General features: G+C 44.9%; 2 protein-coding genes and 1 pseudogene across 8 annotated transcripts in view; 1 reads left to right on the top strand and 2 right to left on the bottom strand.

Annotated features, from left to right (window-relative positions):
• LOC147437706 (uncharacterized) overlaps positions 1-17643 on the bottom strand; it is a 154128-nt gene that overhangs the window by 118907 nt on the left and 17578 nt on the right. The gene's annotated exons all lie outside the window — the stretch shown is intronic.
• On the bottom strand, positions 6297-7294 carry LOC147437707 (polyprotein of EF-Ts, chloroplastic pseudogene; annotated as a pseudogene).
• Positions 8660-17643, top strand: part of LOC147437703 (Protein kinase superfamily protein) — a 125968-nt gene continuing 116984 nt past the window's right edge. For 3 of the 7 annotated variants that reach the window (XM_086487203.1, XM_086487200.1, XM_086487199.1), the window contains exons 1-4: positions 8751-9111; positions 15191-15274; positions 16938-17078; positions 17184-17254. In XM_086487203.1, coding sequence (XP_086343329.1) covers positions 8941-9111; positions 15191-15274; positions 16938-17078; positions 17184-17254 — 467 coding nt within the window. In that variant the 5' untranslated portion in view covers positions 8751-8940. Of the gene's footprint in view, positions 8726-8750; positions 9112-15190; positions 15275-16937; positions 17079-17183; positions 17255-17643 lie in introns of those variants that run through there. The other 4 variants (XM_086487202.1, XM_086487197.1, XM_086487201.1 and 1 more) reach the window with 2 other exon arrangements.

The following is a 17643-nucleotide window of genomic DNA, read 5'->3' as shown; positions in this document are numbered from 1 at the left end:
GAGGTAGAGTGGTAGTGCTCTAGTGAGACACAATAGGTGTTGTCAGGGTCTATGCAAGCAGAGATAGAGCGGGTTTGCTCCCTAGAGACACATGTAGAGATGACGAATATAGAGTTCTTTGATATGCTCATGCTAGAGGTTGATGAGTTGGTGCAGGACACATGGTTCCGCCTATAGGTAAGAGGGACGTAGCTATCCCAGTGTCGACGTTGACACATCCATACGCGATGGGTAGTCTCGATGATGTAGTACATGTAGATAGCATAGGGAGGCTAGGACAGGCATATTTGTGCAGATTTTGTCAGCATTTGGGCATTTCACGTACTACCTACTAGTGTCGAGGCCCGACCTAGCATCTGCAATTGGAGCATTTGCAGGAGGGATTGTCAGTCCTGCGATGACTGACACCAGCATGATGCATATTGGAGTTTTGCAGACCATATAGAGTTTTCTACGGGATTTACATGCAGGCTCTAGCGTGAGTATGCATGCTTTGTACATACTAGTAGTTTAGCTAGTAGCACTCACTTATCAGTGCACCGCCTTTAAGTGGGAGATTGTTGGGGTAAAGGCATTGGGCCTTTGCCCAGGGCCGGACTCCGGTGTTCGAACGCCCATCATACACATTCCTTATTCTTCATGTACACAAGAATAAGGAGCTCTTCACCACATTCTTGGAAGTTGCTCAACCCACATAGTGTGTCTTCTACTCTTCTCCTCACTTGCACTCCGCACTCACCGCACATGGCTTCCGTACTTAGCACTCTAACAACTCTGAGCTGACCAATCTCACCACTCGTGAGCGTGTGGCATGTAGATCTCCATATAGCATGGTCGCTGTATGAACCCGTCCTCCAGTATGGTAAGAAATGGTCTCTACAGTGTGACATCTTTCATCGGAGGGCAGATGTGATCCAAGTTTCTCTATGTTTCTCTCACTACGGGAGAGATGAAGCTGGGGGGAGTTGAGGTTGTACTGGAAAGGTGGAAAACTCTCCAGGTCAAGGCCGTGTGCTCTGAACCTTGCTCTAATTGCATGTACCATGCTCTGTTGTATCCACCCTTTGATATTCATATAGCTGACTCAAATGCTCGTTGTGTGAGTCTGTCGATTGGGAACTCTCTCACCCTCTGGATGAAGCATACCATCTGGAAGAGTGCCTCCACTACCATTGGGGGGGGGGGGGGGGGGGGGGGGGGGGGGGTGGCAAGATCTTCCCTAATGATGTCGAGTGGTACTATGTGCTTGCCTTGAAACAAGTGAGAAATCATATAGATTTGTGGTCTCTCAATCCATGCCCACTAGCTATCTGTCAATCTGGGTGCCCACATTGCTACCGCATACATCAGGACTGGAGTGACTAATGTGTTGAATAGCCACCCCTTCGTGTGGGGTACTTGAAAGTGTGCCTAATGGCATCTCCGCTCTAGCATGGGCAGTGCTGCATATCCTCTGGTGAGTTTGTCAACGGCGGCATGTGCCATGGAGAAGGGCCCGTGTCTGCTAGTGAATGTGACTCCCAGGGTAGATGTAGGAGGTGACCACCTCTACTGGTCCTCTTGCTGCTGTAAATGTGGCTGCTTGTCAAACTGCTTTGGAGGTGTCGAAGAGAGAAAAAGATTTTGCGATGTAGGTTTAACCGAAACGCATTTGCCTAAAGAACCAAACTTGTTGCACGCCTTTCCAACTCCCATTGAGAGAGATGTTCATGTTCTTAAACTTTATGAAGACAAAAACGCCAAACACTAATTAGTACTCTAGCCTAAAGAGGAAAACATTTAAAATTCCCTACCATAGCTTGCATCATTGTTCCAAACAAAAGAAATATCTAGATGCTTAACCGTGTCACTTATGGTACCTTGCAAAAACTTATGTTGAGAGAGTGGGTTTCAAAAATACACTGATACATCACACAATCAACAATGAATTTGGATCACAAGAGATATTTTTAATTTTACATCCAAAAAAATTTATCTATACTATTAATAAAGCGGGGATGGCTTTCGGTCCCCCCCCCAGACCACGTGGTGGCAGTAGAATCCTCTGGCCACAGTGTGGCCTGCAATCCGACGTCACAAGGGGCGTTGTGTGTGTGTGTGTGTGTGTGTGTGTGTGTGTGTGTGTGAGAGAGAGAGAGAGAGAGAGAGAGAGAGAGAGAGAGAGAGAGAGAGAGAGAGAGAGAGAGAGAGAGAGAGAGAGAGAGAGAGAGAGAGAGAGGCAGCCTTTGTCGACCAACTAGTGGTTATTATTGCTACTTGTTAGGTTGGGTTCACATTGAGGAGGCGGAAGAAACACTCCAAAAGTTCTTTTCCAGGTGGTAGAGTTACATAATGCACACTTCCGCCACCCATTTGTTCACATAGAGGTGGAAGAAAAAGTCACTTGATTTTCTTCCGCCGTCTTGTGTGAACATTGGGCGGCAGCGGAACAAAGAGTGAAAGGAAGAAGCATTTAGCATTTGCATCAATAAACCATAGTACAAAACTTAGCATAAAAATTATTAAATTGAATGCATTTGTTACAAAAGCTCTAACTTGAAGATGATGATGAATCTAGTTCCTCTAAAGCCTCATTTCCAAAAATTTCTTGGACATTCATCCGTACCTGCTCTTGGTACATTGCCTTTGCAATACTGTCTCTCGGAACCTGCTACAAGGTCATTGGAACCTCCCTCATCGCTGCCTTGAGCACACTCCATAGCTTCCTCTATTCCGACTTCCCGTGTTGCCAGAAGCTCCATCATGGATGTAGCACCTGCTCTTCAATCCTCTGCCGCACGCCCACCATGACCCCACCAATTCTTCTTCTGCCTCCCGCACCCACTCCATATCAAAAGATTCTCCATGGAAAATACAAATGTTGTGAAGCACAAGACAAGTTTCTACAAGATTTGGCACATAGCGTAGATTCATGTCACATCTTCTTAACAAAAGTCTAAACCTGGCCTTCAACATTCCAAAAGCTCTCTCAACTGGCATCCTTGTACTGGATTGAATGAAATTCCAGTAGTACTTGAGGCGTGACATCCCTTCTTTGCACCCTTTAAAAGGCACTAGCATATATGACCAGGCTGGATAAGCGCAATCACCAACTAGACAATAGTTGCCTAGCTCCCCTTTTGCACATCTTTGTCCTAGCTCACTTCTAGTGAAATTCAAGGAGTCATGCACTGATCCTGCCCATCCAACATCAAAATTCCATATTGAACAATTAGCAGATACGGTTAGTTGCAACAGAATAGAGTGGAAACCTTTTCGATTGAAGTAGTCGACATGGTTGTCCCTTGGTGCAATGATGGGAATGTGGGAACCATCTATCGCACCAACAACAAAGGGGATTCACCTTGTAGCCTCAAACTTGCGCACCAATGTTGCAAGTCCAGAGCTTGAAGGCCATTTGATGTACATATCCCTAAGGCCATATTTCACAATTGCCTTGCAAAAATCAAGTACAATTCCACCAGATGTACTCTTTGCACATCCATAAATGTCACCAAGGCCCAAGAGTCCATCTCCAGTAGCTAGTATGCTAAGAGCGATGGCTACTCTATCTTCTATTGGCACAGCCTTGCGAAAGTTTGTGGATTTCTTCTACATGAAGGGTGCAAGCTTCCCACAAAGGTAATTGAAGGTTTCTTTGCTGACCCTTAGACGCCGCTTGAACATGCTAGCATTGTAAGCACTTAGGAGATAGCATCGAACAAAGCCTTTGGACATGGATATGCCCACGCTCGCTGTCGTTCAAGATCCCTCCTTCGGTTGGTGATCTTCTTGAGGCTTACGGACCGCTCCATGCACTCGCAAACACGCAACCAAGTTTGCACTATGGATGCATCATTGTGAAAGTTGGGCTCCTTTACCAATTCATAAATGGATAAAGAACGCAACCATGCACAATAGAGAGCCATTTCCTTGGATATGGCCATTGTATCCTGCAATCGTTGACAAGGGGCAAGATATTTAGTACATGGTCCACTTTAATATACGTCATTTTTATCATACTTTAAAACCTTGAGACAATTTCATACACTTCGTAACATCCTCCATTGTTGATGAAGAAGTGTGGCTACCAGGAGTAGCAGTGGCTCTGGCGTGGTAGTAGTCATCCACTATGTCGAACCATTTGCATATATGCCTCCTATCATTACCAGAAATTGAGTTGTGGGTTTTGTCATAATGGTATTATTGCAATATTGCTTGCCACTTTTTGCGACAACTTTCACTATCTTTATCAAAGTCAGGGTAAGTGGGGGCTATTTTAGTAGCCACCTTTGTCCACAAATTAATCCCTTGCTTCCGGGGATTATTGAACTCCTCATTCATGCCCCCCGGATATGAATGAGTTGGTCCAGCCACCAATATTTTCACTTGCTTTTCTTGTTTTCGCCGTCGTCATCATCTCCCAAGTCGATGGTGCTCTTCTTCTTCGAGGCTTTGGGCTTCTTTGTTACGGTTTGGTTTTGTAGCACAACCTCCTCATTGGTGGCTTCTTTTCTCTTCAATGATTTGGCACGGCTTGCCTTGGGTTGAGAAGCTCGCATGGGGGGTAGGGTTGGGTGATGGAGTGGATGCCACATGATCAGGGGCGGCATCCATATTGGAGTTATGACTAGTGGCACTCAAAGGGGGTGAGAGACGAGAAGGGTGTGTAGCCATAGGAGAATGTGGGCTATGAGCATTTAGAGAAGGAGAGGGATGAGGTGGTGAAATTTGAGAACCATAATTCAGGGGTCTAAGCATGAAGGGTAAATTAGGAGAGATGGAGGGAGAGTTCAACATGGCTTGGTAGCGAATTAGGCGAGATGGAGGGAGAGTTCAACATGGCCTGGTAGCCATGAGGTGGCATGTGGAAAGAAGGGTGGGGGTATGGATAGAAAGTAGATTGAGAGAAAGGAGGTTGGGAGAGAATAGGGTCGTCATCTTCCCGTCGGGAGTCGAAAAATTGATTTGGGTTGGAGACCATGGTACCTACACCGCAAAAAAAATATATTGTTAAAGATGTGAACAAAAATTTTCAATCAATGCATAAAAGTGTGAATCGCATAAGTCAATGCGACCTTGATGTGTCGATTTTCACCGCCGTTGGCCGCTTGACGCTTCAACCCTACAAGAATGTTGGTACACCATAGAGCATATCAAACAAGCTTAATATGAAAATAGAGCATGTCAAATAAGCTTAAAATTTGAGATAACCCACTATGCTTGAAGAGCCCCTCAAATGTAAAAGAGCATGGCCTTGATCTCTGTGTTGACGTGACAGGGCTCACAATAGAAGGTAATGACCCATTTTATAAGGGATAAAGAGGGGGGGGGGGGATATGGGGAAGGTTTGTTTATTTTGGAAAAGGAGCTTGGGAAAGGAACGTTGGGGAGCTAGCACATGGAGGGTGGAAGAGCTTTGGGGGGGGGGGGGGGGGGGGTGTGTCGGAAGACAAGTCCCGGGTTTGTTCCATGCATTGGCAGGGATTATGCAGCACTGCCGCTACCCACTATGAACACGCCCGCTGACGTGCCACGGGCTGATTCGCTGCCAGTGAACGTGCGAGCAGTGCCGCCGCTCATTGTGAACCTAGCCTTAGATCACTCCATAACAAGAATCCTAATGTATGGGAGGCTTGCAGTCCGACGTCAAAGGGGGCACTGTGAGGAGAGAGAGAGAGAGAGAGAGAGAGAGAGAGAGAGAGAGAGAGAGGCCAGTCTTCGACAGCTGGCCAAATTGGTGGTTATTATTGCTAATGGTTAGATCACTCCATACCAAAAATCCTAACGTATGGGAGGCCTCGGTGAAGCGTGCCTTACTTGTTGGCACTGCCTGCTTGCAGGTAGTGATATAGGGGTGGAGCCTATCAAAATGATGTACACATTTTTAAGGCTCTTTTTTAGGCTTTTTTAAGTCTTTTTTTTCAAATTATGATCCTCCGATGCTCCGTAATAAAAATAGTGTTGCTTGAAAAAACCTTTGCTAGCGCAAAGACGAGAGCAAGAAGGGAGCAAGCAAGCTGGCACTTTGGCAACAGCAGCAGCGCAAAAGGCCCTACATGGAGGTCTCTCTCTCTCTCTCTCTCTCTCTCTCTCTCTCTCGTGTGTTGTGTTTTCTTCTCTGTGTGGTTTGTTTCTAATCGTTAATTTTTTTTTTTTTTTGTAGGTCTTGTTTGACGTAGACAGTGTACGCTGTTTGCAGGTACTCATTCATCCTCCCTCTCTCTCTCTCTCTCTCTCTAGAAGGCAGATCGATTCACTGATAAAACTACTTCAACAAATCTGTGACACAAACAAGGATACCGCTACCAGCGCAATTGTAAAGGGGCAGCACAAGTGCACAACCATATGTTATAAAGCTTCCATACAATATGAGCTCCGACTACCCTACTATTCCCGGCCTCGGTCTGAGATATTACACTTTTAGTATACAAAAGGATGAACTCTTAAAATGTTCAGAAGGACCTAATCAGCTCGACTTGTTGGTCTGCAAAGTCATGGCTCCTCTTCTCAAGACCCTCCCCAAGAACGAAGCGCTCGAATCTCAGAACCTTGATGTTCTCTCTAATGGTGGCCACCGTTTGCTTTATGAGGTCCTTGATGTAGGCCTCCTCAAGCAACGCAAGCTCGCCCATCAACAATCTTAGACCTGATGGCCTCAAGTTTCTTCAGCAAATCTTCCTTCTGCATCTCAATTTCCATTTCTTTGTTGATGAACTCTTGAGGGATGTCCTCTACAGACACAAATCGCACTTGCTGGCATGCGACCAGCTGCATAGCAAGGTCATCTACAAGCTGCTGAAAGATTTCCCCGCGTGTGACAAAGTCAGCTTTGCAATTTACCTTAATGAGAACACCAATTCTATTATCATAAATGTAGCTGCCAATGCGGCCTCTGCAGTGATATGGGTGGCGTTCTTCTATGCGCTGCCTGCAAGTCCTTTCTTGCGAATTAGGAACTCTCTTGCCTCATCGAAATCCCCATCATTTGTTTCAAGAGCGCGCTTGCAATTCATCATACCAGTGCCAGTCTGCTCACGTAGCTGTTTGAACTTTGACAACGGAAGGTGTGACCGCCGCATCTGCTATGGATGTGGTCTCCGCAGCAGCAACAATAGGTGGGCATGTGGAGACATGTCTGTGTAAGCTTTTCTTCTTCGGCCATGGCGAGCATTCAGAGACTCGAACCCTAGCTACCCCGAGCCCATCCTAATTACCTGAGTGTCTTGAAGACGTGATAAAATCTCTTCTTGTTGGTTCAAAAAGGGAGGTATGGGAGGCGTGCAGCTGCATGAGTTGGGATGTGCAGGGCAAGGTAGCAGTCACCATGTCCATCCCCGTCTCTCTCTCTCTCTCTCTCTCTCTCTCTCTCTCTGTGTGTGTGTGTGTGTGTGTGTATCAAAAATGCGTTTTTTTTTAAAAGTATTGTTCTGCTTATACGCTACTGCTCCTACTTCAAACAGTGTTGTAGCTTCAAGAAATTTAACTCAATTTGAAAAAGATTGTTTAATTCAAAATACAAAAATAGATGTTGGATTGCTACTATTAAGCACGTAGAAATGAGCTTGGGGAGCTATGGACAACTTCAAGGAGTCATGAATTTGCAGATCAAGGTTGCCTGGGCTATGCTATGCATGCGATTCCCCCACGATGTAACCAGCCACCCTGTAAAGGAATTACCTTGCATGGATTCATGGCTTTATGCTCCTTGATTGCTACGCATCCCCTATGACCTCGCTCACCAATGCCCTCACCGAGTGACAGATAAGGGTCATCATCAGGAAGCACCCATGGCACTTGTGGCATCTGATCATCTGCAGATTGATATCACCCACACATCCATCAACATAACAGTTGCAAAGAAATCCTTTAAGTCTTTCTGCTGCTTTTTTGTTGATGTTGCAAACATGGGATTAATTGAATAACAGGGAAACGGCATGGGGAGCATCAGTAAATTGTTGATGTACCTCCACGATTTGTTTGTACTGGTACTCAACGGAATTCTCAATGGTCATGTCTTGTTTCAAATGGATGCTGGGGTTGTTTGCCATTTTTGACCATTCTTGGCCTCTTTTAGAGCTCATGGCAAGGTGATTACCAATGTCGACGACCAGCTTTTTTATAAAACCAGAAAAGAATGGTAGAGAATGCCAACAACTCAATGACTTGAAAGCACTGACCTTTTCATTTGCGTTGTCATTGAAAACGTGTATCAAGAATAAGGATTTGCACAAAGGGGCTATTTTACATGCTCAAACTATAAAACGTGGGATATTTGAGGAAATTTGTTGCTTATAACAAAACACAATAGTCAGCATGTATGCCAAATTCGGTGCCCTTAAGAAACCACATGAAGTCCTTTGTACGCTTTCGGTTCGTGATGTCATCTCCTGTCGGTGCTCATTTTAAGGTATGCATAGATTGGGTACGTCGCGGCAAGGATGCTCTAGAATGTTACAAGGCTATACAAAGGGAGGGCTTTTTTGAATGTATGCAAAAGGAGGACGTTTCTCCTACACTTGCATCTGAAGGCTTGTGGCATCACTCAAGCAGTTATTAGGGGCAAATGACTTCATGTTTTCACCCGAGAATGAAATGTTCATGAGCATGCTATTCACAGGTTTTATGGGTGCTATGATCTTCAATTTGGCATTTGTGTTTCACAATATATTTTCCAAAAAGGGTATGAAGAAGGGAAAGTAAGTGGGAGGTGAACTACTACGCATGCATCTCACTGCTTTCATCGGTATTTTTTACTCCTTTTGCCTTTGTTGTGGAAGGCCTCTCTCTCTCTCTCTCTCTCTCTCTCACAGGCAGTGCCACCGTTGGCAACTTAGTGACGGCCTTGTTTAATCTGTAAATGGGTCCTTTCACTTCAGCTCATGTATTTGTTGCTGTGAATTAATAGGAAAGTACCGTTAGCTTCCAAAATTTCGAGAAAGTCGAACGTATGCAGTCGAAATGGCGGGGAGATGGATGAGGCCGCGTCGTCTTGCCCTCATCACAACATTCTCAGCAGTCTCCTACGCTATTGCCTCTTCATCTGCTCATGACAGTGCCTCTGCCAATCCTCTTGAGTTCTCCATCACCGCTGAGCAGGGTCTCGTTCGCTCCTCACGAGCCATCTACACGGTATTACATACTTTCTACCACACAGCTCATTTTATTTCTGGCTGATAAAGACTCCTGTAAATGCTTAACCCTTGTCTTGTTAAGAGGAATAAGTAGCTAAGCTTGGGCAGACTGTTGGTATCATGTTGAAAGGATTGAGTGTAAGGATAAATGCCACTTCGCGAAGTATGTGTTTTTTTCAACGTAGAAAGGCCTTCTACAAAGGTTGAATGCTATTTCGATCCTAGTATGCATAGAACATTGCGAATTATTTTATGGATTTTTTGTCTTAAATTCTAAGAAGGCTCTCTGTCTCTCTCGCTCAAAAAGGGATGTATTAATGGAAACTGATGGGCCTTAAGGATGCTCCAGTCATCCTGTTCTTAGGGAGCTGTACAAGCTAAGAGAAATATGTACAGTGCTCTTGGCTAAGGTGCCCTATAGGAGTCATGCAGAATGAACTAGGGTTAAGTGGAACAATTGGATTGATGATAGTGACAAGGAGATATTTCGACCATCTCACAATGTGTGCTTTGTAGCGAGAGGGGGTTTGTATCTCTTGTGCAGATAGTATGTTGGTTATAGGAGCAGGTTTTCTAGTCACACAGGATTGTTGATTCATCTGAATCTTGTGAAATGGCAGAATTTTTGTTCAACATCTGGTATGGAAGGCTATGTTGGGAAACATTACCTGAACTGGCTTGATGCGGGATGGTCTTAAGCCCGTGAACCCTACTACTTTACTTCTACCCACACATACTTTCCGAGATGGTATTGGATTTCTAGAGGAGGGGAATTCTAACCTGACTAGGAAATATTTCAACCATCTCACAATCCGTGCTTTATGGCGAGAGGGGGTTTGTACCTCTTGTGCACACAATATGTTGGTTATAGGAGCAAGTTTTCTAGTCACAATGGATTGCTGATTTATCAGGATCTTGTGAAATGGCAAGATTACACATGAAGGCCATCACACGCCGCAAACGGAGGGCCTTCGAGGAGGTGCAGGAGCTTGAGCTATACCACCTCCTCACGAGTACAGATTGTGCCACAACATGGAGGATTCTCAGAGAGACACTCCCCACCCCCCCCGGAGGACCCTCATATATCGCATGACTATGCCGAGAGCCTATATTAGATACTTGGACAACCACTGATCCCAGAGCCATCTGATCCTCGACCCACCACCTCGACTTTCTTCTAGTATGATGAAGAGGGCTATTCGAAGTCTACAACATGGTTGCTCAGCAGATCATACCGGGCTACAGACTGAGCTCCTGATCTATGCAGCAGACACTCTCTCCCCCCTGATAGACTTCTCTTCAACAGCACTCTGGTTGAGGGACTACCAAAGGAGTGGACTATGCACACCATTGTGCCTATCCACAAATCTGGCGACACCTTGGATCTAGGGAACTACAAGACAGACTATTATGATTGGCCACACGTTGGCCAAACTATATGGGGCAGTTCTTCAGGCAGAGCTTAGCACATATGCTGAGGCATCGGGGCTACGTGCACTAGGATAGACGGTCTTTAGAACCTTCTTGACTATCAACCACATCTTCGTGCTTCGCTATCTGATCGACGAAGCGAAAGCACAAGACTATCATAATTGGCCACACGTTGGCCAAACTATATGGGCCAGTTCTTGAGGCAGAGCTTAGCACATATGTTGAGCCATTGGGGCTACGTGCACTAGGACAGGCGGTCTTCAGACGCACCTTCTCGACTATCGACCACATCTTCATGCTTCGCTATCTGATCGACGGAGCGAAAGCACTGAAGAGGAGGCTCTACTGTTGCTTTGTGGATTTTCGCAAGGCCTTTGATACTGTCCCCAGAGAGAGACTCTTTTAGTGCCTTCAGGAGCTACAGATACCATCTGAGATGACATGGGCCATTCATTCCCTATATGCACAGGTCACAGGCAGAGTGCGATGCCCAGGTGGACTATCGGATCCCATTGCTAGCACCATTGGTGTGAAGTAAGGATGCCCCTCTCCCCGACTCTTTTTGGTCTCTACATCGATGAGATATCATATTACATCCTATGAGTAGGACGGGATGAGACTTGGAAGGTATACCAGTCCATGTTATGCTTTATGCTGATGACATCATTCTAGTTTTTGAGACACAGGAGGGACTACAGAGCCACCTAAAGCAGCATTATATATAATCAAAACATGTTGAAGAATATAAGCTCCAATTACATTTTGCATTTGCAATCTTCGCTCCTCTTATGAATCTATACAGTCAGCTTTGGATGATTTGTGCATATACAAAGGGCTCACAGTGAACCTTGGCAAGACCAAGGTCATGATCTTCCATACCTCTGGGAGTAGGGCAGTGCTTACCGCAGCAGGTGGACAGGTAGAGGTGGTCGATTTATATGTATATTTGGGGGTGACTTTTACTAGCACCATGGGCAGATTTTCTGTCACGTGTGCACTTCACTTGCGCTACGTGGACATGCTTCTGCTACAGTCTAGCATGAGTCATTAGATTAGGACCTAGCTTGGCACCTTTGTGAGCCTCTAGCAGGACGTGCATGCCAGGCCGGTCATTAGTTGCATACCCTCTCTTGCACAGTACCGCATTTCAGCACATAGGCAATTTACCGCGTGTGAACTGCCTCTTAAAGGCACACTTAATTAATAAGTGACTTGTAGCATTTTTATGAGGTCGTGGGTTTGAGCCAGATGCTGCTCGACCTGCTGCTCGACCCAGCCTTTTCCACCTAGTTATGCATGCCTTTGGGTGCTAGGAGAAGCAGAAGAGGCAGCAGAAGAAGAAGCTCAGCGTTTGCAAAGCCAGAACAGCCAGTGTTTTCAGCCTTTAGCACCAGCGTTTTCAGCTCAGAACAGCCAGCGATGCAGCCTCTGATCGCCAGCAGATTTCAGCCCGTCGTCATCCTCGGTGATAGCATTCAGCCCTAGCCTTGTCATGGTTGCAGATTCTAGCTATCGACATCGCTAGCATTTCCGGCATTCAGCCATAGCGATCGTCGACATAGAACCCATTAGTACCTCACAGTACCCTACCCGCAATATCCCTCAGTACCTCAGCACCCCGCAGTATCTCTCAGTACCCATCACTACTTTAGTACCCATCAGTACCTTCAGTACCTGCAGTACCACAGAACCCCGCTCTACCCGCAGTACCCTTCAGTATCTCAATAGTACGCAGCATCAGTACCCATTAGTATCAGCATCTCAGCATTGTATCAGCACAAGAATAAAGAAAGTACTTGCTCTTGCAACATGGAGCCTTTGAGGGTTTGGAACCTGACATTCGGTGTCGTCTCCTCTCTCTCTCTCTCTCTCTCTCGCGTGTCTCTCTCTTTCATTCAATTCAGTTCAGCTCTTTCATTTGAAGTAAAGTGCCCCTTGTGTTTGTGCGGAGTACTAGATCCGAGCTAAATCCTTAGACACTTACGTTGCACCTAACATTTTCCATGACTCAGGCAGCCAGAGGCCAGCTTACACGAGGATATGCAGCGCTAGCCACTTTAGAGCGCAGATGCCACCAGGCCCACTTCTAGGAGCCCCGCACCAAGGGTGGCTTTTTGACATTTTAGTCACACCTGCCATGATGTATGCTTCCGCAGTATGGGCACCAGGGTTATCAACATCCCTATGGACACAGATAGAGCTCCCACAGATCATTATGATTTCTCTTTTGCTCCACAACAAACCACATGACATTATTAGAGCAGAGCTAGCTGCGCCATCAATGCTGGTAAAGGCCCTATTTCAAACAGTTTGCTTCATCCAACGTATGCAAGAGCTCCCACCAGACAGACTCAACACAGGGCTTTTGCGACATCGATACAACTGCATCAGGAGGGGGACACGAGAGCATGGTACTCACAAATCATAGAGTGGTTTACATCCCATGGCGTAGACATCACGGACCCGCCCCCTTGCCAGTATGACCCCGATTCTCCCCCACACACGCCTCTCACACAATGAGAGGAATAGATATTAGAGTTCTCAGAAAAGATCTTTGGCAGCTATATATTCGGGAGACATGGATCACACCCAGAAAGCCTCTCCCCACAAAGAGGCAGTACTACAGAGACCACTTCCTGACCATTCTAGCAGATGGTTTCATCCAGAGACCGAGGTACATGGATGTCTACATGCCACATAGAGCACGGACTGCCGTTTGAAAGCTCAGAGTATCCTCACACCAACTAGAGATTCAGGAAAGGAGGGCTGCACATGTTCCCAGAGCAAAGAGGATATGTCGCCTTTGCACAACAGAATTGAGAGCGAGGAGCACTATGTATGTAGATGTAGAGCATATGAGGAGATTAGAGGTGGATACCCGACCTTGTTCACAGGACAACCCACTCTACATCAGATCTTTGAGTCTAGAGACCTGCGACAACTACACTTCCTTTTGGAGGCATAGTAGCATCGGGACTCCCTCCTCCGTAGATCATCAGTTGTGAGAGACGAGCGCTAGGCGCAACTCACAGATTGTTTCCAGAGGGCCACAACAATACCACCCCCAACCACTCAGAGAAGGGTGACTCTACAGCAGGCCGAGGAGGTTTGAGCTCGCAGACGCCCACTTACTTATGGACATAGGGTACCTCAACTACATCAGATTGATTCAGGAGATGATAGATCCAGGAGCACTGCTACAGATCTCTGGTGGAGAGACACATCCGGGCTTTTGCAGATCCAGCCGCCATCTTATGCAGACTGTTCACACTCTACCCACCCATGCATTTTGTTTTACACCCTGATTATGGGATTGGATGGAGCTAGAGATATGATAGCATTTTTCATGCTTGTATTTACCCCAACATTTAGGACTGCATCTTTCCCCTAGATTTAGAGCTCCACCCTTGTGTAACCCCCCTCCTCCCACAGCCATTACATAGGACACTACATTTTACTTTTGTACCTTTTATCCTTTACGGATACATAGAGGACACCCACCTCATGTACTTTGATTTGTCTCATAGACCGATTTCAGCCTCTAATAGACGTTAAAAATTCTCTCTCTCTCTCTCTCTCTCTCTCTCTCTCTCTCATGCATTCTCTTCCTAACTCTACGCTTCTGCATTGTCGACTTTGACAAAATCTGGAATCTGGATTATAACCACTAGATTTGTGGGAGCAGTAGGAGGGCCTATGCATTATTTCTAGGAGGGCCTATGTATATATCAGAAGGCAACCTTTTCTAAGACCTGAGACCTTGTTGGCAACAAAAAGCTTGGATAGCTCCACTATCTTTTCATGCAAAAATTCTTGACATTTGGATGGGGCAAAAGAGTCGGCTAGGTGAGAGTGTTTCTCATAGTAACATGGAACACCCATTTTTGGGCTTCTCGTCCCCATTGTCCTCCTGCTCCCCTTGTCCGACCATTGTCCCTTTGTTTAGAAACCTGTTGTGGAGACTGGATTCCTCTCTAAGCCCTGTCCCCTATTCCCTGTCCCAGCTGTTCGGGATACATCCCATGTTACCTATGGTTTTTCTTAGTTTCAGATAAAAATGAGAGCTTTTGTAACCATTAATGCTTGACTTGACCTCTAACAAATGTGGGTTATGACAATTGGATATTTGAGGGCACTAGGAAGACCCATGTGTTGGGATGGGACTAGAGATAACCTTTAAAGTTAGCTGCATTGCTGGACTTCTATTTGTGGAGAGAATTTCTATATTTACTAGCAGAGGACGAACCCTCGCAGTTACCACCACATATTAAGAGAGATCGTGTGTTATTTTGCATATGCTGGGGATAGAGTTACCCGAACTAACTTACGGCAATCTCGTCGTAAACCAAAGAGCTGAGAAGACAGATTCAACATGCAAGATATCTACAAATCTTACTTTCTCTGCAATTGACAACTTTTGAAAAGATATGACAAACCCTCTTGTGCCCAAAGGAATAAAGCTTCTACGAAAAAATGTTGCCCACATAGGAGAGTAAATTGTTGCAAACCGGTGTGTAACACCAAGATTTTGAAGAAGATTGGTGAAGCAATTATATCATCATTTTTTAATCTAATGAAATTTTATGTGAGAGTATTTGATGTTCAGAAATTTTCCTGATTTATGATAGTGTGTTGGTGTCTGTCAGTTTGCAGCTAACAGCATCGATTACAAATACTCCTTGCGTGGACTTGATTACAAATCTGATGAATATCTTGAAATACGGTCCATGGTAAACCTTGGAAACTTCTCAGTAGGCGCCAAACATTATTGGTAACTTTTTTAAAAATAATGTCAGGATGAAATGGTATTTGCAAGTGTACATTTTAACTCTCAGAGAATCGTAATTCTAGACGTGAATGTGTGAGAGAGTTCTTTTTCTTAAGATGTGCAACAAGGTTTGCATAAATTGAAAGCTTTGCAAACATATATTTTATGGGGATGTAAAGCACAAAATCAATTAATATGGAGGGGGTTTCCTTGTTACTGGTTTATTTTATTGAAGATTGAAGATGGTTATTTAACTGGGTCAAATCTTGGTTCATGGCTCCTTTCAGTAGTCAAATGTGTCAGCTGAGTTGCTCTCTGAATGTTTCTGCTTAATAAAAAACTTTAATTGCGATGGAGCTTCCATAGTCAGCACTTGACTCAAACTGCAATTCACTTGAAAGTATACGGCTCAGTCTGCCAAGACCACAGAGAGAGGGAGTGGGCCATGAAGAGATTGTGACCCTTGGAGGCTAGCACACCTAACCTCTATGGATTCGATGGGTGGGCAGCCACATGAATTGCACACTAGGTTTTCACGGCAAAGTGTCCAACCTTTCAACAAGGGGGCTTCAACCAAGTGGTAGGGTGTACAAGAAATGTCAGGGTTCAAACTTTATGATGGTGTTTACTTGTCCCTTTTGGAAGTTGGCATATATCTTGAAATCATGGAAGAGAAGGGGAAGGCAACTACCTGTAAGCCCAACAAAAAAATTCTGCAGACAAAAAGGAGATTTCCTGCACCTCAGCATGATTGCATTCAATGCCTTGTCCCTACCCTGTCGTGGCACTCACCTGTGCTTGTCCGTGGAGACGTGAGGTCCAAAGCTATTTGCCTCAAGTTTGGTTTTGGCATGATAGCCATACCCACTTTATGCTTAGCCAGAGGCTGTGCATGTGCATCCTTCAACTTAGATCTAATGTAAGACCCATCTTGCTTGAATAATTTCACTCGGTGTTTGGTAAAACTCGTATTTTGCGGTGGTGCTTTCCTTTTGAAAGACAGGCTTTTCAGGCTCATGCATTTAACAGCCCTGAGGATCAGTCCTATTTAGCACAGAGCAAGTGAATCAAAGAGTCTGTAAGTGCTCAGTACGAGTCTTCTGCCGAGAAGTAGAAACAGAACCCCTCGTTGAGGGAAAGGGCTGTATCGTCATGAGGCTCCTGCGGAACCAAACAGTTAAGATTAAGGTTTGAATGTAAACATCTGGCTCTTTTAGTCTCATGAAATACCTAGAGTTGTTCATATATGTGAAGACCCTAGTTTGCTCCATCATTGGGATGGAATGTCAGCGTGGAAGGGAGTAAGTGCCATTGCAATGGCTCCCATTTCCCAATTTTGTCTCCCGTTGATTTTTGTATGTACAGTCAGTTTATTTGAATTCTTGATATGAGTGCGTATTGTGAGGGACCGAGATGTTTTGACACGTGATTTAATAGAACGAGATGCCTTTTCAAAGATAGACTAGTGTAGTTGTGAGCTGTTGCTGTATTGCTGTTTGAAAGAAAAAATTGTTTGTTTTGCTTCGGTTTACATTTTTTTGGGTTGAAGTGCGTAAATTGACTTTGTGTGATGTAATTTTAAAATAAGTTTTGAAGGAGCTTCCTGATTAGTATATTTAATATAGGTACATAGTCGAGCAGCAAAGCGTATATTAAAGCTCTGTGAGGCCAACAAAGGTTTTTATATCAAAGCAGGGCAGTTTGTGGCATCTCTACAACATCTGCCAAAAGAATATACTTCTATTCTTTCAGCACTGCAGGATCAGGTTTGAGTCAGCTTGATAGACGGCTTGATTGATCAGTAATTGTGTTGCATGTTGGTGGATAGATCTCATATGGGTTTTGGTTATTTCTGCTCACTTTGGTTGCAGGCTTTGCCATGTGCATTTGAGGTGATAGAGGTTGTGCTGAAGGAGGAGTTCGGATGGGATGTTATGGACATGTAGGGATTCGTTGTAATTGGTGTATGTTGATAAATAAAAATGTTATTTTAGTTCGTAATCTTTATTGCTACTATTGGAATGAGATCATGTGACTTCATAATATTGAGTGCTTCTTACTTTGGGGTTCTCAAGATTTCAAGATTGTGTGCATGTTTTCTTTGATCCCACACATTAGTTTGTAAACTGCCCAGTGGGCTACATCTCCCCTATCAAGAGGGTACACTGTGCAATGGTCAAACCACTCGGGGAGCAAAGTGCTACTCAATTCCATGCCAAAGTCAAGCAAGTTTCGGGCATACTTCTCACATCACTTTGTGCACTATTTAGATAGTTGCAAAACTTCTTACGAAGCTTTGACCACCTTATAGAGGCATTCTAGAGGCGTTTG

The sequence above is a fragment of the Adiantum capillus-veneris genome, chromosome 17, assembly GCF_014529385.1.
Source record: "Adiantum capillus-veneris isolate H3 chromosome 17, ASM1452938v2, whole genome shotgun sequence".
Lineage (NCBI taxonomy): Eukaryota > Viridiplantae > Streptophyta > Polypodiopsida > Polypodiales > Pteridaceae > Adiantum > Adiantum capillus-veneris.
The sequence above is the reverse complement of the archived record's forward strand: the minus strand, read 5'-3'. Positions and strand labels throughout refer to the sequence as shown.